This window comes from Terrapene carolina, unplaced genomic scaffold (assembly GCF_002925995.2).
Source record: "Terrapene carolina triunguis isolate 2854851 unplaced genomic scaffold, T_m_triunguis-2.0 Scaffold113, whole genome shotgun sequence".
In the NCBI taxonomy this organism is placed as follows: Eukaryota; Metazoa; Chordata; order Testudines; family Emydidae; genus Terrapene; species Terrapene triunguis.
The window spans coordinates 5,268,431-5,291,480 of NW_020664464.1; the positions used below are offsets into that span (position 1 = coordinate 5,268,431).

At 42.4% G+C, this 23,050-nt stretch overlaps 1 protein-coding gene across 2 annotated transcripts in view; it reads left to right on the top strand.

The window, feature by feature from the left end:
• ADAMTSL1 (ADAMTS like 1) overlaps window positions 1-22,753 on the top strand; it is a 274,580-nt gene extending 251,827 nt beyond the window's left edge. For both annotated transcript variants that reach the window (XM_026652366.2, XM_026652367.2), the window contains 6 exons: window positions 3,209-3,409; window positions 7,301-7,481; window positions 10,770-10,977; window positions 15,679-15,788; window positions 16,702-16,922; window positions 18,598-22,753. In XM_026652366.2, the coding sequence (XP_026508151.1) occupies window positions 3,209-3,409; window positions 7,301-7,481; window positions 10,770-10,977; window positions 15,679-15,788; window positions 16,702-16,922; window positions 18,598-18,704 (1,028 nt within the window). In that variant the 3' untranslated portion in view covers window positions 18,705-22,753. The remainder of the gene's footprint in view (window positions 1-3,208; window positions 3,410-7,300; window positions 7,482-10,769; window positions 10,978-15,678; window positions 15,789-16,701; window positions 16,923-18,597) is intronic.
• Window positions 22,754-23,050: the final 297 nt, after the last annotated feature.

Below are 23,050 nucleotides of genomic sequence, written 5' to 3' on the forward strand. Positions count from 1 at the left end.
GCAGAGCTTATCTCTTCTCCGCCCCTGCCCCCCCCCCGCCCCGGGCGGCTGGAAGCAGCTCTCATCCCTTCCTTGCCACACAGTACTGAAAGGCTGCTGCTGGCCACATTCTGGTATGAACCCTGAGAGAAATCTGGGGAGGGGGGCCATGACCCAGCGTGACCTCCCACCTCCTCCCATCCCCCCCCCCCGCGTGTTGCCTCAGGAAGACGCAACGCCTCGTAGCAGGAGAGGTGGGTCCGTCCTGGGGGCCCAGCCAGGCATGGAGGGCGGAGAGCACCTCCCCTTGCCTCAGTTTATGCATTGCTAAATTGGATATTATGATACTTACCTTCCTTTGTGAACCACTTTAAGATCTATGGATGAAAACCACTACATAAAGGCTATGTGTCATTATTAGGCCCAAACTGAAACACAAAATCCAAAGAGGCCCCTTCTCCCACATCCGGTCCGTATCTGAACTCTGTACTTTGGGCCAATCTCTAATAACTATTAGAAAGATCTGCTGGGCACTAGTATTAGGTTGAGAAGAATCCCAAAGAACATTGTGTTAGTCAGACACAGGAGCTTAAGAACAATTTGTAATTGTTTTGGGGGGGTTGTTTTTGTTTTTTTAAAGAAAATTCCATTCATTTTTTTCAAATGCCAGGCTTACATCTGACATCACCACTGCTGGCCATAGGGCTCTGCTGGGAATTGTAACAGGCTTCTAAAAGGAGCTCTGTATTCATATGCAGTAATAAACTGCACCCAGTGAACAACTGCAGTGTGGCTGGATTCATTTGTTTCTGTCCTTCAGGTGAAAAAGAGGAGTTATGTCTGTTCAGTGATTTGTTCCCTTAGCTTTAGCGCTGCTGGCCCAGATTTGTTCTTCAGCTACAGCTATGCAATGAGGTTGCACTAGTGTAACTGAGAACAGGATTTGGCCTGCAGTGTTAATTTATTCTTTCCTCTCATGCAGTCATTGGCATTGCTGTAGAACCTTGGTCTCCTGCCGGCCAAGCCCTTTTTGCTAACTTTGAAATATTAACTTTCCCTTTCTCACCAGTGTCCCACCGCCCACAAAAATGTATAATTTATATACGTTTTTGTTTGCAATTCCAAAAAAAAAAAAGAGAAAAAATATCTCTCACATCTGTGAATCATACCCTGGCTTTAGATCAATTTAGAGTCACAGTGGACCTGGAAGAGGAGGCCTAAAAGCAATATTTTCTTTCACTGGTTAAGAAGGGCTGATAGAGAAGGGTCTTCTACTGCCAGAGTTCTCTCTAGTCAGGAAACATTGCCAAACACTGCTTCCCCGCCATAAGAGTCCTGCTGTACTAACACCCCTTAGTAACTGCACTGGCTAGAGATGAAGACAGTTTTTCACTCCCATACTGTTTATCCCATGCTTGGGGCAGGTGGTGAACACTGGAAGGATAAAACAGTCAACGATGACATGTTTGGGAGGAAATGGAAAATAGGTGTTGGTAATCTGTATTAAATGGTATTCATATTATTGCTGGGAGGAGAGGGGAAAAGGGATGTTATGGGAACATATTTTTCATTACAGTCTGATTTTTGCTAAATATGCCTAACATATTATCCCACAGTTTATGCATCTGTCCAAGTGAATACATGTAGGATATATCATCTGTGAAGGGTGATTGATGCTCATTCTGCATACACAAATGGGAAATATCCATTACATACGAGCCTCATAGGTACAGGCAAGGTTTTTTTCATTAGAAGTGGAAAAAATTACTAATTATTCATTGGTAACACATATGGAAAGAATGGGAGGTTGATTTTTTTCCCCCTATTATTGGTTACTAGCTATTCCCGTAGCCTATTATTTTATATATAGATCTGGAAAAAGAAATCTAGATGATGCAAATAAAATATACAGTGATGGGAAGGGCAGTAATTAATTTATTTGGCAGAAAAATCTGCAAAAGAAACAAAAGAGCTCAGCTATGGATTGTAGTTAATTTCAGTTCCCTTTGTACTTGCGTGTTATTGGGTTGATCTTTCTACTTTCTCATTTTAAACCATGGTAGTTGATTTTGCAGACACACAGTAAAACTGAATTAACTGCATGTCTGTATGTTGATCTTTGAGAGACCTCTTTGTAATCACATAAAAAAAACTATATATAGGTTAGAATGTTATATGTGGGGCCGGTGGCCCCGCCTATTAATAAGTTTACCCAATAATTTCCATTATAAGACCCTGTTTTCAGTTTCTTATAACTTTGGTAAACTTTAAACATTTAGGCTAAAATTTCCGATGCTGGGTGTTTGCATCAGGCTAATATTTTTTTCCTTTTGGGTGGGGGGAGGTCCAGGTAAATGTCAGCTAAAATGGTTCAGCCAATTCCAAGAATGAGGTTGGGGAGGGGGGAGCATATTTTTTTCAATGTTAAAAAAAAATTCTGGTGACCTTTGCTTTGAGATGCTCTAACTCCCCCACGTTTGGAGCAAGGACCTGAAATTTGGCAAGGGTGTGGCCTTTGTGTCAGGGACGAACCATGTGGGTGTCAATATGATGGCACTGTGTTAAAAGAACATAAACACTGCAAAGTCAAGCACTCAAAAGTTAGGAAATGCACTGACAACCTTAATGCTAGCATTTCCTAGTTTTTGAGTGCTTGACTTTGCAAGTTTTGTGTGTGTGTGTTTATACTCACATACCTGCACACATATACATCCCTGCACTTGTTATGGATGCTAATTCTTTCCCATTAAATCACAAATGGAAAGATGAGCCTGTGGCTTAAAGCATCTTAAAGGACTAGGCATCAAACAATGTGGGTTCTATTTCTGCCTCTGCCAAAGACATGTTTCTTAACTTCACTGTGCCTCAGTTTCCTCATCACGAAAAGGAGAATAATACTGCCCTATTTCACGGGAGGGTTACAAGGCTTAACATGAATTATTCACTCAGATGCGTATGGTGATTTAAAACTTCACATAAAAGACACTATGGAAATGCAAAGCATTATGAACCATTTTAAAACTGTTTTTCCGTTGATAAGAAGGCACCCATTATACACATCTCTTAGATCTTTAATTATTGAGAGGAAGAGGGAAAATCAGAGAACAACAACTTTTTTTCCTTGTTGTATTGATTTCAAAACACCATGTTCTGCTGTAGGTAACTCATGGATGATTTTATTCCCATTTTGTTGGCAGAAGGCTTATTATTTCTCTTCCCTGGTTTCTAGGTTGCCCAGTGGATGGTCACCCAACTCCAAACATCACTTGGTTTTATGCTGGTCAACCCATCAGCATGAGACATAACATCCTGGCAGCTGATCAGATTCTTCAGCTACTAAACATCAGTGATGGTTATCAAGGTGAATTCAGCTGCCTGGCTCAGAATGAAGCTGGCTCACTTATGCAAAAAACATCTCTGACAATCCGAGGTAAAATAATTCTATCTTGCTGCCTTTATAAGATCTTGGCATTGCTAGGATGGTGCTGTTAACTGGCTCATCATCATTCTGGATTCCTTCACTCTGAGACCACAAGAAACGGCAACCAAGAGAAGTTTTGGTACCTTCGCCACTAAGAGTGAATTTGTAGATATGTTCAATAATTCTGGGTATCTTGGTTTTTAGAGGTCTACACTGAGATTCATTGGACCTGATTTTCAGGGTTGTTGAGCACATACAGATCATTCTGATTTCAGCTGGACTTGTACATTTTCAACATATCTGAAAGTCAGGACATAGGCATCACAGGATGGGCCGCCAATATTAGAAGCCACCAATTTTAATAACCTAATGATGGTGTTTCTCAACCTTTTCAGGCTGAGCACCTTATCTGAAGTCCAAAAATTTTGCTACCATCTTATATTTGATATAACAGTAAGAGTGAAACATGTATCAATGAGAAAAATGATCATGTTTGTGTGTGTGTGTGTGTGTGTGTGTGTGTGTGCATGCGTTTTCCAAAAAATTTACAGAATACTTGACTTTGAAGAGTAAGGGTGGGCAGGAGTAGGGGAGCAAGGGTTTCTTTCCTTTAAATTGTAATAATATTTTCAACATCTCGTGACCGCCTACTCCCTGAATGCCTTTTATCACTCCTGTGGGGGGTCAGAACCCACCAATTGAGAGAAACTGATCTGAGTCTTTTGTTATTAACACAGGTAATGGGTTTTTAATTGTAAATATGTGAATTTTATTTTGGTAGCATCCCTTCTAGGTGCTAACAAAGAAAATTGCTTAATCTTACTAGTTGATCTTTTAATGCGTGATTCGTGTATTTCCTTTCCTCTTAAAAAGACTACTTTGAGGGTAGATATTTCCATTAAATTTAAGTTTTGATGTTAAAGTTTTAAGGATAGGTTTTTCAAAGGAAATCATGAAATATTTTTGGTGCCCAATTAATTATGTCCCTTGAAAGCATTGCATTGGAGTTTCAGCCCCATGACACCAATAGCATCTAGAACTTTGTACAATGAATCAAAATTACTGAGTGTTTTTATTTTGAGATTCTTGCATCTAGGAATTAATGATAATGCAAGTGCAAAATTGATTTCTTTTCTATATTTAGATACGTTTTCCTAGAATAATGTTATTTAGCACACTATACTTGAAGAAAGTGAAGCTGCATCTTCAAAGTGCTTTACAATCATCCTCTAATTAATCTGTGTGAGTGAACTGTTTCATGCAGAAATTAGAAATAGGACCAAACCTAAACATGAAATTCATATACCATAATTTGTTGGTATCTGGAAACCTGGATCCAAATTTTCTGGTTTGAGCCTATCTCTAAGTGACACTGGACCACATCATCAGGTTCTGTAAATCTGTGTAACTCCACTGCCTTCAATGGAACTCTGATGATTTACACCGGGGGGGGGGGGTATTTTGCACCAAAAAGTTCAAAATTCTGCTCCAAAAAATTCAAAATTCTGTAAAATTCTGCATATTTATTTGTCAAAATAATGCATCACTCCAGTTTCAATTGTTTTTGATAATTTATTTAAACTACAATACAGAAAAAAGTCACAACTACTATACAGCATTTTCTAAACACATGAAAGTTAAGTTACAAACCCGTGGTAACTAATACCCTTCATTCCAGTTATAATTCTGGATTTTCATTTAAATTACATTACAGAACACCAAACAGAAAAAATAAAGTATGTCATTTTAAATTGCTCAGACTTTCATACATGAAAGTCATACAGTTTTGCTAATCATTGTCCTGGACCTGGCTAGGTACTTTGAGAAGTGCTTGGTTCTGATTGTCCTGACATTTTATTGATTGCTTAGTAAATGTTTTATTTGCCCTCAAGGTCTTTTTTTTTAATGGGTAAGTAAAATAAATCCTGAGCTGTAATCTAACCCCATTGTGCCACTTTGGCACAGGAAGAAAGTAAGAAAGCACATACATCTTCCTAGCTGAGGATTCCCTTACTGTCATGTATAATAAGGCTCATTTACATCACTCTGGCAATGTTGGGGTCTTAAAACTTTCACAGATTTTATGCTCTTGGGGGAATCGACTGAGAATAGGAACAGTTAACTAACAATAAGAACATTAACAATGTTACTACGTAGGCAGGCTGCTACATGTCTGCCTCAGAGAATGAGATCAATTAACCATCAACAGCAACTTTAACAATGTTACTACACAGTCGGGCTACTACGTTTGTGCCTCAGAGAATGAGATCAATTAACTAACAGGCAGGCTGCTACATTTCTGCCTCTAGCATGCCTCGTGCATAATAAAAAAAACCCTACCCTTCCACGCCAGTGAGCTGCAGTAGCAAGCAAGAGGGACAGAGTCTCTCTCTCTCGCTCTCACTTGTTGGCAAGCACGTACACCTAGCCCCACCGCCCACCCCCCACGCTGACAGTGATCAACTACACAGGCATGCACGCCCAAACCCCTTCCCCCATCTCTGAGGCTGCTCCAGGCATGCTGGAACAGTAGCGCACCCTGGGCTGCTGGGGCAGAGGCACATGTCCCCTGGCAGATTTATTTTTGTGTTTTTCTGCTGGGGGGGGGGGGGGGCACAGAAAAATGTGGTCTATATGAATTTTTCACCCCCAAAGGGGCACAGAATTCTGTCAGGAGTACATCTAGTGTGTGGATTGCTGCCTTTCTGCAAAGGAATGGAAGGATTGATTTACAGCATGGATTAATAATATGCTTATTTCCTAACTAGTATGGGAAAGTCTTATTGAATTTAACAGGATTACTTTAAAGGATATGTATAGAAATTTTATAGAGTTCTACAGAAATTATTCTAAAAAACGATAGAATTTAATATACATTGAAATAATTTCTATACTATTTTAAGTGTCCTATACTCTTCTGTATCAGAGATGTTCTCCTTTAAATTCCTCAGGATGATTTTTTAAAAAGCTGTAGAAAGGTTTTTATTTTCTGTTAAATTCTGCAGGACTTTTCCATAAGGGATAGGTATCACGTGGGACTGATACAATAGTCCCCAGGTCCTGTTTCCCCAGTGTGGTATGTATATATCTTAGGTATTTATATGGCCCCCATTACCACAGTTTCTGAGACCTAACAAACTGGAATGAATTTATCCTCACACCACCCCATTGACAGGGAAGGGCTATTATTCCCATTTTAAAGACTGGGAACTGAGATATAGAGAGACTCGGAGACTTGTCCAAAGTCACACAGAAAGTCTGTGACAGAGCAGAGAATTAAATTAGTCTCCTGAGTTGCACGCTTCCACCTTAACTACTGGACCATCCATTAGCCAGCACTGAAGTCACATATCACTTAGTCGCCATGCCTTACTGTGATGAGTTCCAAAACATAGAATTTGCCCTATCAGAGAGGATTGATGGTCGGTCTAAGGCTGGTATCCCAGTGCCTGATGATTCCTGGGGTGACATGCTTTTCCTATACATAATTCACCTATTTTAAGCATTTCTGTAGGAGTCACTTTTATCTTACATCAGAGGAGTAGCCGTGTTAGTCTGTATCCACAAAAACAACGAGGAGTCTGGTGGCACCTTAAAGACTAACAGATTTATTTGGCCATAAGCTTTCGTGGGTAAAAAACCCACTTTGCATCTGAAGAACCATTTCAGATTTGGGGACTGGGGATGCATCTGAAGAAGTGGGTTTTTTACCCACGAAAGCTTATGTCCAAATAAATCTGTTAGTCTTTAAGGTGCCACTGGACTCCTCGTTGTTTTTATCTTACAAAACATCTCCAAAATGACAGGAGCACCTTGGCATCAATCACTGATATTTTACCACTAATTGGCTTTTCCGATTGATTTTTAAATGTTAATTTGGGTGTCTTGTGCTTGTGGCAGAATATTGGTGGTCAGCGGACAGACTGATGGCATGTTCGGCCTCCTGTGGTAACAAAGGAGTGCAGCAACCCCAGCTGAGGTGCTTACTGGACAGGACTGAGGTCAACGCATCCCACTGCATAGAGAAGCCCAAGCCAGTGCTACAGCCTGTTGCTTGTAACAGAAGAGACTGCCCTTCAAGGTTTGTCTTTGCGCTGTAGTATATCGTGTATGCTTTTATGAGGCATTTAATAATACTCTGCCTTGGACAACGTGTTATCTTTGCTTTTCTAATGTCTGTGCAGGAAACAATTGTATCTGAGAGTAAATTTACTGAAGCTTAATCCAGATAAATTAGAGGTCATGGTGGTGGATTGGGGAAAACATTCACAGTATATGGCAGAGATTATGTCTACTCCCTCTGTTAAAGTGGTTTATCATCTTTTTATTAGCAAAGTTCACAACCTAATGGTCTTTTGGAACCTTCCCAGGAAGGATCAGTACCCAAGAATGCTGTTCATTATAGGTGGCTGGCTAGGGGACTGAATTTTCCTCTTTGGCTCATTAGTTAACCATATCTTTGTCAACTCCAGACTAAAGATATGCTGTTTGGGGGCGTGACCGTGCCCTTCTATTTGTTTGTACAGCACCCAGGAAAGAGAATCTTGATCCTGATTGGAGCCTTTGGGTACTACCATAATATATATGTATTTTTGTCCCTCAGCCAATCAATAGCAGATTTCAGGGCCCTGCAAGTCAGTTTTCCATTGGAGGGGAAATCAGTGATGTGTAGTCTGTTTATTTTCTTACTCTTGGTCTACACTGCAAAGTTATATAGGCATATCTATGTCAGGCAGGAGTGTGTAAAATCACACCCGACTGACATGTTTATGTTGATGAACCCCAACCCCCCACCCACACCCACCTCCGGTGTAGATGCATCTATGTCGATGGAAGTGTGCTTCTGCCAGGGTACCTAATGTCATTCGGAGAGGTGGTGTTCCTGCATCCTCCTGTCAAGTTGGCTATGCCAGGATAGTCCCCATAGTGTACAAATAGCCTTAGCATGGCTGGTTTTGTATACTCTATATACACCAGCCCCTAAACAGAGGTGATCACAAACAGCATGCAAGCAAACCCATGTTTCAGAAATTCAGCCCCAGCACCAATGCTCAGTTCCCAAGAAGCCACTCTGCCCCAAGAATTGACTTTAGATAGAGAGATAAAGGGAAGAGAGTAAATTCTCCAGCTGCCTACAACAGCTCCCACAAATGAAACTGCATCCCAAAATTAACAATATACCATTTATTCAATGACTGTATGTTGCTTGCGTAACCACACCAACTAGTGACTCCCCTGAGAATTGTATCAGTATTAATATTATGTTATGTGATGGGACATTTGTAACAAATCAAAAATTAACAAATCAAAATTAGAGATAGGCCCAAACTACAAATTTCAGGTTAAAATCCAGAGTGACTCCAGTAACTTCACCAGCATGACTCTGGTTTTGCATTCATATATTTGAGATCAGAATCTGGCCACAATTTCTGACACCAGCGGAGGAGCTGAGAATCAGAAAGTATCCTGATGAGCAGAGAGCAGCCAGCTTTCCAGCCATTTGCTTTGGCTGTGGCTTAGGGAGGCGGCGTGGCTCCCATTTCATTACCTTTCTATAATGTGTTCCTGCACCTCTATTTAGGCAAATGTTTTCTGGATTGCCAGCTGAGTCATAAGGAGCAGCTGAAACCACGAGAGACTTGATGAAATATGAAACTCACTCATTAATATCAGCAGTTTGACTTGCTGATGGGAATATTTCCACAGGAATGATTTATGTCCTTTTATCCCTTTCCTGAGCTATAATGCAGCCCACGCTTCTCTTCCCGGCTCCCGAGAAAGCTGCTGAACTGTATGTTTGGAAATAAAAGTTGATTGAAATGCAGAGCTGAGCTTTACAAAAGGCAGAGAAGCTGCAGAATCAACCTTGCCAAACTCTATGATACGTGGAGACGTATTTTTTGTCCTTGCCAAGAACTCTATTTATTTTATTGTTTCTGTAACAGTGGGAATCAGTCAGCAGAGCATTAATGAAAATATAATGGATGCCTTTACTTGAATATCAGAGCGCCAAAGGACTGGAAGCACCTACTGCCTGTTTTGTAAAGTAATCATAAATATGGTGCTGCTGGTTGGGGAGATGCTGGGCTTTCCCCCCGCCACCCAGAACACATAAATCCTGCAAAGTAGCCTGAAGCCTAGTTCAGCAGAGCTCCTGACTTGACCAGAAATCTCCCCCTGGAACTAATAATCACTTCCCTCCCTCCTTTCCCCCAAACTCTCTTCAAAAACCATCTGGGTAAATATCGCACCACTGCACTGGGAAACAAGTCTCTTTGCCTCCTTGTGCCAACTGCTTGGCACATGGGCCCAGCTCTTGCAGTGTTCAGCATCACCCTTATCCGCAATGTGCATGCCTGAACATGGCCCGTGATTCATGATTACCAAGGGACTCGCTTCTTTCACACATTCCACAAAGTAGTTTTAACAGCCAGTAATAAGCTGCAGACTAGCTAAGCGGGAGGGCCTGGCTATTTCACATTATCCAGGGATTGGAGGAAGGTTGCTGATCTCTGAACAACCAGCTAAATCTGTTACCCAGTTAGTAGTAGGTGGTAGACCAGTATAATAATATTATTAATAATATCATATTTATTTATTTATTTATTAAATGTTAGTTTGTTAATTTGTTTTAGTGTTTTTAAAAAGTCAATACATATAGGGCCAGATCCTCTATTTCATCCATGCAGCTCAGGGAAAATGGTACAACGCCCTTTGTGCTTCCCCAATCCCTGCCTGGCTGTGCACCAGCCCATTCCCTTGCAGTAAGAGCAGCCTAGAAGCTGCTGTAAGTTATCCAGGGAACCAGTGGCCCCAACAAGCCACTAGAGCGACCAGGGGTCAGCAGGGCTGGAGATGTACAAGTCATGCATCTATGTCAGCAGCAAATTGAGAGTGGGAGCTGCTGTGTGGTCTTTACATAACCGAAGAATCCCCTTATTTGGCTGATCCTCCCATGGCTTGTAATACTGGCCTTAGGTCCAGAATCTGCCAACATGATGCTGCAAAGTGACCATATTGCATCCCAGGGTTAGAAGTATTTACATGGGTTTTGCAAACAGAGCCAAGAAAATATAGAATAGCTTCTATTCTGGGCCCAACCCCCTTGACAGAGGCACTAAAATGTAACATTAGTCCCTAGCCCGTGATCCTGTCAGGTGCTGAATTTCCTCAGCTCCCATTGACCTCAGTGGATGGTGAGGCTGCTCAGCATCCCCCAAGATTGAGCCCAAAGTGATCAAATGGCTGGCTTTCCGCAAGGGCCTCTGTGATTTCAGAGGATCTGTGTTATGAGATCCCTGTGACACTGTCATTTCTGCCTCTGGCAATTCTGTACTGCTCCTTGACCCCTTTGCATTTCTCCCATCAGGTGGATGGTGACATCCTGGTCCCTTTGTACACGGAGCTGCGGTGGAGGGGTCCAGACCCGACGTGTGACATGTCAGAGGTTGACCGCTATGGGCAGTTCTGTCCCCATGTCAAATGAGGCATGTGCCCAAGTTGCCAAACGCCCAGTGGATACCCAGATCTGTAACAGGCAGCTGTGCATGGAGTGGGTGGCTTCCTCTTGGGGTCAGGTAAGAGCCACACAGACACACAAATCTTCTTTGTACAGTTCGGTGACAAGAGGTACCTGAAGACGAGAGCAATGATTTTGCATCTGTGATTAATGCATCGTATGAGCTTTTAAGAGGCAACTCATGTCTTTTGTTTAACGCATTGGATGATTGGGATAACCAAGCTTCACACATTTCATGAAAGAGATAGCAGCCTAAAAGACAGGGCTAGATTGTGCCAGATTGGTACTGCCTAGAGCATAGAGGCACATTGTCCCAGGGGGAGCTCGTGGAGGGATTACATCTCCGGCAGGCATAACTGCTCCCCAGTGCTCAATGGGGCAGTAAGCATCCTTTGGGATGGTGCGGCCTGTTTTCCCTATCCCCTGCAGTGTGTGCTGAGCTTGCTCTGTAAGGTGGATGTGGTCCTGCCTCTTCCTCTCCCCTATTTCCTTTGGGGAGATCTGCAATCTGGAGGGAACAGTCCCAGCCCTCCTCCAAGTACAAAGACTGTGGTTGTGACCAATCTTTGCTTGGGGCAAGCAAGGAGCAGAGGAAAGTTCCTTGCATCTTCTCCCATCCCCAAACCTGTGTACACCCTAGAAGAGCTAGTCACAATCTGGCCCTTCACTCCTCTCCACTGGACTGTCTTCACAGAAGAAGAGGCTTCTTCTTGCAGCCTCTTGTTATGTATTTATTTATTTGTAGTGATGGACACAACCCTGGAGAGCAAAGTCCTCCCTCTTCTCCCAGAGCAGCATGGACATTGGCAGCTCAACCTTCCCCATCCTGTTCTGCCAATGTGCCTCAGTAATGACCTGGAGAAATTGGTCAGTTTCCATGGCCTAGTCAATCCTTGCTATCTCTGCTGACACCTATATATCTGGACACAGTGAAACACATTTCCAGACCCTGATTGTGTCTGTTATGCAACATTTATATCTGGTCCTGTTCTGGGCTGTCGTGTGTTTTTTAACAAACCCCCAGTTTTACAAAAGTTTTGAATATCCCCTAACACCTCATAAAATCAGGATTTACTTGAACCACTATGTAAGGGAAACTGAAATGATGATACAAGACATTGGGTTCAAAGCATTTTAAGAATCCCACACAAGTCAGTCTGAAACACCGTCCTTACTGCTTCATGTTGTGCTCAGATACTAAAAAGATGTTCTGTAAATAGTGAATGATTCATAGTATTATGAGTGAAATCCTCCTCTTGGGGAGATCCATGGGAGATCCCCTTATTGTCCGTGGATCTGTGTGGGCCAGCAGATCTCCAGAAAGGATTGTAGCATATATATGCTGTGAATGTAATCCATGCCCAGTCAGTGTGGTATTCTGTCTCTCTCCCTCCCCGCTGTAGCTGGGCCACATGTACAGGCTGATGAGAGTTTTAGCTTAGGTAGAAGAGGCTTATATATTTAAATGCAAATGTCTGAGGGTCAGTCCATGCTGATGATGAATCATCCAGGGGCAGAGTGGAATAAGTGAAGGCCAGAGTTTAATCCACAGGCTAGTTTTACTTGATGTTATGAGTTAAAGTCAGATATTAATGTTGTTATTTTAACATCACTTTTGGATTAATAAAGGTTTTCAATGGAAGAACAGTTCATCTATAACAAATCTGAAGAGGTCATACTTTTAAATCAATATCCTTAAACAGTACTAGTCAGGCAACAATAAGGAAATTAAGTTTAGGGGAGCACGCTAAAAGCCTAATAAAAACATTATGCAGAGTCAGCTTTGTGCATGCAGAGATTGGCTTCATTCTCAATATACACTGAGTTACCGTGAAATATTTTGCAGCTTTTCATGATTACTGCCTGGTAAGTCAATGTGGAAACAATGGTAAATAAATCACATTATCTCATTTTGTTAGATTTCATAGTGATATGATAGTAGATCTTAGCCACATAAATTCTGTAATTTCTGATATGACCATATATAGTCTCATATATATATAGTACACCTCTACCCCGATAGAACGTGACCCGATATAACACGAATTCGGATATAACGCAGTAAAGCAGCGGGGAGCCCCAGGCCCTTTAAAGCGCCACCCGAGCCCCGCTGCTTTATTGCATTATATCCAAATTCGTGTGGTGCCCCAGGCCCTTTAAATCACCGCCCGAGCCTGGCTGGGGAGCCCCGGGCCCTTTAAATCCCCTCCCGAGCCCCGCTGCCGGAGCTCCGGCAGTGATTTAAAGGGCCCAGGGCTCCCCGCAGCGGCTGGAGCACCGGGCCCTTTAAATCACCCCCGGGGAAGCCGGACCGAACCCGATATAACACAGTCTCACCTATAAGACGGTGAGATTTTTTGTCTCCCGAGGACCGTGTTATATCGGGGTAGAGGTGTATATACTAATATACTAAATACAACCTTGTAGACAAAAGCTACTCATTACACAGCATACAACATTGACTGTTTTATTCCATCAAGGTCAGTAACTCATTTTATGAAATGTTCATGGGACAAATGTTATTGCAGAGCACCCAGCGCCATCATCAAAATGAGATTTGTTACTGCTAGCTAACTGAAAATAACTTCATTAAATCCTATGTCTGTGTATTTTGGAGAAAGTTCACTCAGAACATAGAGTTTTGCTGCGTTTATGAGTAAAGAGCTGAACATTCTTTCAAAACAGAGAAGCAAATTGCTCAATTTGTATTTTCTTTGAAATTTCAGGTAAGGATTGTGTAATACTAGCTGTTGGCCAGTTAACTCACATGGGTGGTTGTAACCCGTGGTGGTTTATATCATTCCCCATGATGTCATACCTAGTCTCAATCATCAAAGACGCATGAATTCATCTGTTATACCTGACCTTTGTACTTTATAATATAATATTTCTCCTACCTGAAAAAAGCATTTCTCAAGCTCCATGTAAACCTATACAGCTCTGTTCCAAGCCATGTCTACAAGACAATTACATTAATTACAATTAGGAACAGACCACTGGCTGTGGATCAGTGACATTTCTCCATTGTTTCATAGGTTTCACCCTGGGGGACGTAAGGTTCATATTGGTCAGGTTTAGTGATTAGCTTTCCCAGACTAAAGTGAAAATAAATAGATGACCTAGACCCCTCCAAAATGAGTTATTTTCTTGTACCTCCCATCTTCTTTCATTTAGTTTTAAGTGGATTACTGTGGCTATTTAACCTCCACAGCCTGTGTTTTCTTATACTGCAACAAAGCATCAAGACGTATCCCCTAAAAAATAAATATATGGAGATATACCTATCTCATAGAACTGGAAGGGACCCTGAAAGGTCATTGAGTCCAGCCCCCTGCCTTTACTAGCAGGACCAAGTACTGATTTTGCCCTAGATCCCTAGGTGGCCCCCTCAAGAATTGAACTCACACCCCTGAGTTTAGTAGGCCAATGCTCAAACCACTGAGCTATCCCCCCTAAGACTCCCATTTACTCAGGCTTGTTTATGATGAAGATTGCCAGCATGTACAGCTATAGCAGTCCTGCCCTAAGTACACAAATTAATGATACCTACATGCACCTGAGCCAGCACCCCCTGTGGAAAGCCTTGCATTGACTTGCGTCTCTCTTTTTCAGTCTGCAGGGAAGTGCTATCCTTATTGCGTCTGCACCAAAGCATTAGGCTGCCTAACAATAGAGTATTACTCTGTAGACCACTTAGGTCTTTGGTGGACATTCAAGATGAATTTGAGCATATTCGATCCCACTTTCTCCACGTAATTGGTTCTCTGACCCCAGCCAAGCTGGTGATTACTCCCTCTCCTCCTTCTGAGGCCCTGTCTACTTATCTTATCTACTTAACACCCTTCCTTGCAATCAATTCATCTGTCTCCCCACTCCAAATCACCCTAGTTGTTGTTATCCCAACCAAGCTTCCTCTTTTCTGCTGGACCCTGGTACAGGTGTTGGTTGAGAACTAGTACCAGATGTGAGGAGGGCATGCCAGGGCGGAAGAGGGTTCCTGGCAGTAGGGAGGTGGCACAGGTCAGTGTCAGGTAGGAATCGCAACCTGCTCCACCTTTGCACTGATGGAAACTCCTTGATCTCTACATTCATGTCCCTTCTCGTCCATCTCCAAATCAGCAGTCCCCCGCTGCCAAAAACAGTTTCCAGATATTGGCTGCCTGGAAACCAAGCAGTTTCATAAGCTTGATGAAAGATGGTGCCATAGTCACATGCTTCATGCCTTTAGCTTTCTGTGATTTAAGCTGGGAAGAGTGGAAACAAATTAAACCACAAGAGGCTGACTGACAGGTTTGAATTAGTTAGGACATCTTTGTGTTAAAGAAAAAAACATTGCTGGCCTGATTCAGTCTTGCTATGAACGATTTGGCTATAAATTGTGATAGTACAAGCTGTAAAATACACAGTAAAGGGACTGCAGCAAGATTTCCTGTATGGATCACAAGCTCTGGGCTAATAAGATGAGAGCTTTTTATTTGTCCAAGCAGATGGATTTAAGATTGAAATAGGCAAAGGGGGAGGGGAATTAATCTATAGAGCAGATACAGCAATGAGTTTTAATACTGCCTTGGGGAGGCTGCGTGGGATACACGAAGACTGTGCACTTGGACTTAAAAACCTACTGATCTCTATGAAGTGATTGAGAGCATCTGCATCTCAGCAACATACATCTCTGCTCCTCAGCTCCCAAGAAGGGCTTCATAAAAGCAGGGCATGTTCTCACTTTATGCCACTGAGTGTCCTTTTTCTACTTTCGCAGTGTAATGGGCCATGCATCGGACCACGACTAGCTGTACAGCACAGACAGATTTTCTGCCAGACCAGGGATGGGAATTCTGTGTCTTCTGACCAGTGCGGTGCCCTGCCAAGGTATTACAGAATCCCTCATCATCAGAACCATGCTTCTGTACAGAGACCTATGAATTAGGCCAGAGATTTTACTGCCTTTGTAGTTTTTTGGATTTGAGGGCCTGATTCTCCTTTCACTTCTCAGGAATAACTCTGTTGCAGTCAATGGAGTTATGCTGGTACAAGTTACAGGAGAATCAGGCTCCATGTATGTTTGAGACCATTTTTACAGAGAAACCCCAATTCTCCCTTCAAGTTTTTTGCTAGTGGATGAGCATTCACATTGCCAAAGCCATCCCAACTAGCACTGCTTGGCAGCATCTCAATATTTCTCCTGTGCAATAACTAAATGAGCACCAAGTGTTCTTGAATATTAGCTGATAGCGTGTACAGAAGGAAAAGGATGGATTCTGAACACAGGTTTTTGTTTGTGCCATTTGTAAAACCATAACAACAATATCTGAAACCCAGGTTCGTTGCATTTATAGTAATGAAGCTCTAGTGGCTTACATCAGCCACTTCTTGGTTCATTACAACTCCTCTGTAGATCTGTAGGCAGTATCGGGTTGTTAACTACTTTATGGACAGAAGGAGTGCTAAAGTTGTTTGAGACAGATCCTCAACTGGTGTAAATGGATACATAGCTCCATAGACTTCATTGGAGCTATGCCAATTGACAACAGCTGAGGATCTGGCCTTTTGAGTCCTGTTCTTTAATTGCCAGTTGAAGTCAATGGGCCAGAGCCTCAACCTAGTCCATTAAGACAATGGATCTACGCTAGTTTACAACCACTGTGGATCAGGTCCAGTAAGTGTTCAGGATCAGAGCTATAGGGCCCATAGTATCCCCAGTGTTTGAGGAATACCCAGTGTGACTAAGCCTCTTATTTCCTGCCTGGTATTATAATAATATCTCTGTCCTTTTTATTAACAGGCCTTTGAGCACACAGAACTGCTGGACAGACATCTGTGGTGTGCACTGGAGGGTCAGTCTGTGGACTCTGTGTACAGCTACCTGTGGGAACTATGGCTTCCAGTCCAGGCGAGTGGAATGCGTGCATGTCCGCACCAACAAACCCGTGCCGGAGCACTACTGTTCCTGGAGGCCAAGACCTGCGAACTGGCAACGCTGCAACATCACCCCCTGCGAAAATAGTACGTTCCTGTGGGAGAAAGGAGCCATCTGTGAATCTTCACCACAGAGCTGGGTCCCCAGAGCGCGGTGTTGGGCCCCACTGCTGGGCTTCTTGGGAAAACATTTGTCTGAAAAATGGCAAATTGCAGCCTGCAAAATCAAGTGTTCCTATTGGAATGGCTTCAGTGTTGTTTGTTGTTGTTGTTTTCTAAGAGTTGGGATCTCATCTCCCTGCTAATAGGGCTAAAAGTAATAGGTGTTGTCCTAAGTTTCCATTATTGGTATGGAGAGAAATAATAAGTCATAAACAGGTAGTTAGCTGATGTTAACATCAAGCAAACCTGAAGCGGCTGAGTTGGTTAGTGCTGGGAATTCCTGGAGTGGCTTTCAGGTGACTAGCATTTAATTGGGGCTGCCAAAAAACGCACACATTATAAATATTGCAGAAAGAATAAATGATCTGGAACAGATGTGCCTCTTTGGAAACCAAGCCCAGTGTTATGTCAGTGTTCACCAAGCAGCATGAGTGTAAATCACAACCTTTTTGCCAGTCACGGTTCCCAAATACTCTGAAGCATTGCGTTTAAAGGCCAAAACCTGGAGTCTAGTGTGCAGCCAGCAATTCTGAGGCTGAGCACTGGGGATCTCCACGGAGGCTGGGCATTCTGGAGCAGCAGCAGAACCACTCTGCAGCACTAGACTACAGAAGGGATTGCTACAGGCCTTCTCCCCCCTCTAGAGGCAAATACAGATGCTTGGTAAAACCAGACCAAACACAGTGAGCATGGCTTGGCTTGCTGAGGGAGGACAGGACTGTCAGAGGTGGAGTTTAAAGGAGGTGCGTGAGACCCTCTCCCTCACTCTGGCCCCTTTCTGCCAGATAAAAGGGCATAAAAGGACCCTAAAAGCCACAGCTCCAGCCAGGGGAGAATTCCTTTGGCACCAGCACTACAGCAGACAACAATAAAGCTGCCCTCTGAGGATCCCCTCACAAGCTGGCATGGGGAAGGGTGTGTTGGGGCCATGACACACAGCCTTGTGGAGATTCCAGGCACTGCTGCAGCCCATAGGGCAACACCAAGTGGCTGCTGTAAATGAGACAGGCCCCTAGGGCTGTCTGAGTTACATTGGGAGGGTCTCTGGGCCTTGAAACAGCGCAAAGGTTGCTTAACCCCCTCCCCAGGCTGCAAGTTCAGTGCTCCACCTGTTAGAAACACAGCACAGAATCTCACCTGATAACTTCAGAACTAGCCAGTACGGAGCTTCCAAGCTCCAGATCAACCAGTGTGGACCTCCCAAGCCAATAAAGTACATAAAGATGCCATAGAGCGACTCTCTTAAAAAAGCAGCTCCTTATTTTATTTATATCTTTAATGCCAACTTGACAATAGGGATATCTCCTGTGGGTACCCAAGAGCAAAACTCCCACGAGTGCAATGACAACCCCAAGATTCAGGTATCCCACTAACCTGTCAACAGTACTATTACTAACCCAGGACTCCCCTCTCTGATTGTGTGGTCTAAAAGCAACCGCTGGATGTTAAATTCTTCAAGCCCATGTCTGTGTAGATTCTTGAGGCACATGTGCACCTCCGGGGAAGGTCCACATGGACAAGAAATCTTGAAGAACCACAGTTACTGGGAGGTAAGTCACTGTTCTTTCATTGCATCTCCTTTTTGTTCCCCCTTTGCCAGTGGAGTGCAGAGACACCACCAGGTACTGTGAGAAGGTGAAGCAGCTCAAACTCTGCCAGCTCACCCAGTTCAAATCTCGCTGCTGTGGGACTTGTGGAAAAGCATGAAGATGAGAGCAATTGAGATAGGGAATCAGAGGCATCAGCCTTTGCTTCACTACAGGAAGGACTGTTACAAAACAAATGGGACAGAATTCAGTTTTCTTCATTTTATTTATTTATTTTTATTTTTTATTTTTTAACTTTACTGAATCGTTGTTGTAAAGGACTTGGCAAGTTTTCCCTTCAGTGAGGCTGGGAGATGGAATGCAGCAAAGCACAGTCGTGGTGGGAGACCAAAAAGAAAGAGAAGACAAGCAACATGTCGGGCCTAAGTGGAACAGAGCTGCCTAGGAATCCTCGTACAGGCCTTGTGATACACATCAACCAGCAGATGGGGAAAAACACCAAAGCAAAAACTCCCATTAGCAGCAGATCAGACCACCAGGGCATGGATCAAACAGCTTGACAGATCATGGACTACTGAAAAAAGGGATTGAACTAAACATTCAGCTAAGCAATGGGCAGAGACATCATTTGCCCTAGAAGGGTTTGTTAACATAAATGTGAGGTTTTGGTTTTTTAAAACTGCTATCCTAAAGCTGTATTCCTGTTCTCTCTCTCCCTCTCATGCTAAGAACTTAGGATCTGAAAAAGAAGTTAAACATTGTGCGAAAGCATGAATGAGTTTAAAATACATCTAAATAAGTGCACCAAGTTTTTTCCCTCAACATAAAAAAATGAAGTACAGTATTACGCAGAAAAGGAAAGTGAGTGACAGTGATCTGTTATTGACAGGCCACCGTGCATACCTGCCATCACTGCACTGTACAGAGCACTTATAGGAGGGGTTGTATATATTTGTGGCAACAAGAGCTACTTACCATGCTGCATCTTAACATGATTAAAATGTATCTGGGGAAGAGAGAAGCCTGAGATCCCAGAGTTATTGGGCTTTCAGATCTGGGGTTTTGGTCTATTTCTAACTTTGAATTTGTAGAAATGATTTCTATGTCCTGCCAGTGTGGAATTTTTCTCTCAATTACAGCCAGATCCTCCAGTGATAATTATTAATTTATCAAGAAGGAGAATTCAGCTGCTCTGATTCGTTATAGTTCTTTCTGTCACGTAGACATGCAGAATGCTACATCATCAGCTTTGGCCCCAAAGTGGTAGCACAGATTCCTAAAAGACACACAAAAAAGGTGGACCCTAGTAAGTGAAGCAGTTGTAGTCCATGAATAGAACTCTACAGTGAGAGGTGAGCTGAGAAGTGAGTGTCAGATTTCACATTCATAACATGATTTTGCCTGCTCATTGTGATTCTCTCTCCTAATTGCATCGATAATCAAAAATTAAGTGCTTCATCCTTCAAGGTGCTAGGCATCCTCAAGTCAGTGGAAATCCAGGTTGCTCAGCACCTTGCAGAAATCGTCCTGAACTACAAAGTTTGAATTTGAACTTCCCCGAAGTTTGAGGGGAGAGGTGCCCAGATCCGGAGTTTTGGTTTAGGACTATCTCTAAATGTAAGGTTTGGCTGTGCCTCTTGTATCACCCCCAGTGGGACTCTCGTCTTTTGATGCAGTAATAAAACACTGTTCAAGTATTGATATGTTGCAGCTTACCTTACATGTGGATTTTTCAACAAGCCTGGAAGTTCTCTTGTGAGGTTAACACCAGGTCCATTGCATTAAATTGCCTCCAGTTTGGTCATTCCAAAGTGTGTCTGGCAGGGAACACTCTCTCTATAAATGGGTCTCTGAGAAATCACGTTGCTAAGAATCAGTGTAACTTTTATTTAAAAACAAACAAAAAAAGTCTTTTTATGTATGTAAATGTATATCTTTTTGTGTATATTTATTAGGATTCCTTGTATAAAAAGTGCAATATTAATAATTGTACATTGTTGTCCAGATAAAAACTATTTTGGGGACTTTTTTGTGATCTCCCTGCAATTTTGTTCCTCTAAAATTAGTGGTAATAGTGTAATTTTCCTGTTTTTATTAGCACTTTCATTTAACTTTGGATACATTTCACTGTGTACAGATTGCTTCATAAACTATGACAATTCGGGGGGAGAGGCTTTTCTACTTGTGAAACTATAGTTATGCATGGAACGAGAAGGACAAATTCCTTACTAATAATTTGGTGGTTGTTTCTAGTACAATAGCTAATGAAAAGCATTGCAGGGAAGTATTTACATTTTTTAATAGCAAAACATATTCAGACAATCCCATGTTGGATATTAGCCGTGTAACTGTGCTTAGGATAAACACTTGGAGACAAGGTCTGGCAAGGCCACTGTGTCCCTTTCACACCGTATAAATATAATTTCAGATGTTTGTCCTATGAATTGTGACTTGGCAGCACCCCCATAAGATGATGAGGGTTGCTGAGTATTCTAGAAGGAGGATTTCCTCCCCAGAAAACCTGTATTTATATCATTTTTGTACAGATAATGCAGCTTATTTATTTAATTACTTTTGTCTGACTCGTTCTTTATTAACCTTAAAACAGGAGCTACCAGGGTAGCAGAGCTTTCAAGGTTCTCCAGCCTCCTCCTCTATCTCCACAGTTGCTCAGGTTTGCAAAGCTAATCATCTCCATGCCGTCGCCAATGGATCTCGTAAGTTTCTTGAACAATCAAATGCACACTTAGGGGGAAATCCTGCCTCTGTTTGCACTGGCACACTGAGCCTGAAAAGTAGTGTGGCTAACTCTCCCCATGTGAGCATGGGGTGGGCCATGAGTCAGGAACTACACAGATTTGCTCACAAACACCCACTGTGCAAGAAGAGGGTAGTATGTTGCAACCACTAGAATAGCCTCAAACAACAGCGACTGTATGGTGGTTGTACAGCTGAGCCATACCCCAGGTCCAGTTGGGAAGGAGGATTGTCATTCCATGGCAGATATTCTGTCCTCCCCAGCCCTACAAATCCTGAATAAACAATGAGCCCGAATTCAGTACACACAGGTATGGTGCATCTGTTTCTGCCCAGCTGTTGATTTCCACTGGGCTCAGACTGATAAAAGTGATATAGTCGTTAAATCAAAATATTTTTTTAAAAGCAAGCAAAGGTATTAATCCTCAGTTAGGATTATGTCTGTGCCAAGTTTCAAGTTTCTGCTGGAGCCCTTTTCAAACAAGTGAGGTTGCAGCTCTTTTACAAAGGGAATAGTGATTTTGTTCACTCTCCTGTAATTCAAAACCTGATCTAGTTTTTCCAATAGGTGGCTTTTAATTGTAAGTTTCACAGGAAATTCCACATGGAAAAGTTTTTGGTTTAAAAGAGGGGAGGCAACTTGTGACTGGGGGGCGGGTCTAATCTAAAATCAGAATCAATCAGAGATTAATTAAAACCTCATCCTTAACAGTCACTTCTGAATTTATTGGCAGCTGAATACTGCTCAGCAGTGACAAAAGGATTCCACAAAAGCCCCTTTACACAAAGACTGATGTTACCTTGCTCCGTGGACTCTGGTAACAAAGTAGCACAAGGAGCCATATTTAAAACAGGGTTGTCAACAGCAGCTTCCCAAAGTCCAGACTTTGTATATTATTTCATCCACCTGTAATGGGTGATTTTATGAGGGGAGGGACAGGGGTAGCACTATGTAAAATGGCTTCACGCTATTTTGTGGCTAAGATTGTTTGAGAATAAAAGAGCCCCCTGAAGCACAGTTGCTATGGAGATTGAGATAAAGACCATATCCTGTGACCTGAACTTGGCAGTAGCTGGACATTTTCTAGATGTGAAAAGCAACGTTTTAAAACGTTTAAAATGATAGTGCCCATCCTATAAAAAGGAAAATAAGGACAACCCGGGGAATTACAGACAACTCAGTTTAACTTCTGTACCAGGAAAGATAATGGAGAAAATAATTAAGAAATCAATTTGCAAACACCTAGAAGGTAATGAGGTGATTGTGACATTGCAGTCTATATGTTTATGGAAATATGTGTATAAGTGTAAATATGATGTAACTGGAATATGCTTTATACAAAAGGTCTCTTGTATGGTATCATTACAAAGCATATAATCTACTGGGTGTGTTCATCCTGTTTGTATGAATGTATCATTCTTGTATCTGAAATTAGGAAGATGAAATATAATTCTGAGGTCTTATTGTAGTTATGCAAAGTGTGGGCCATTAATGGTGGTTTGGAATCTTGATGGCCCCCATTAATTAGGACAATTGGTTGTAGATGACTCTGTTTACTTGTAAGCCGTCCTGTATACATGTGTGCCAGTGAGTGAACAGGTCACATGATACTGGAATTCATCTTTAACCTGGTGCTTTTCCATTTAGAAGGAGGGAGGGAACTCAGATTGAGACAAAGGATTCCCACCTTGTGCCAAAGCTATAAAAGGGAGTGGAACAGAACAAAGGGGTCCCAGTCATGTGGAATC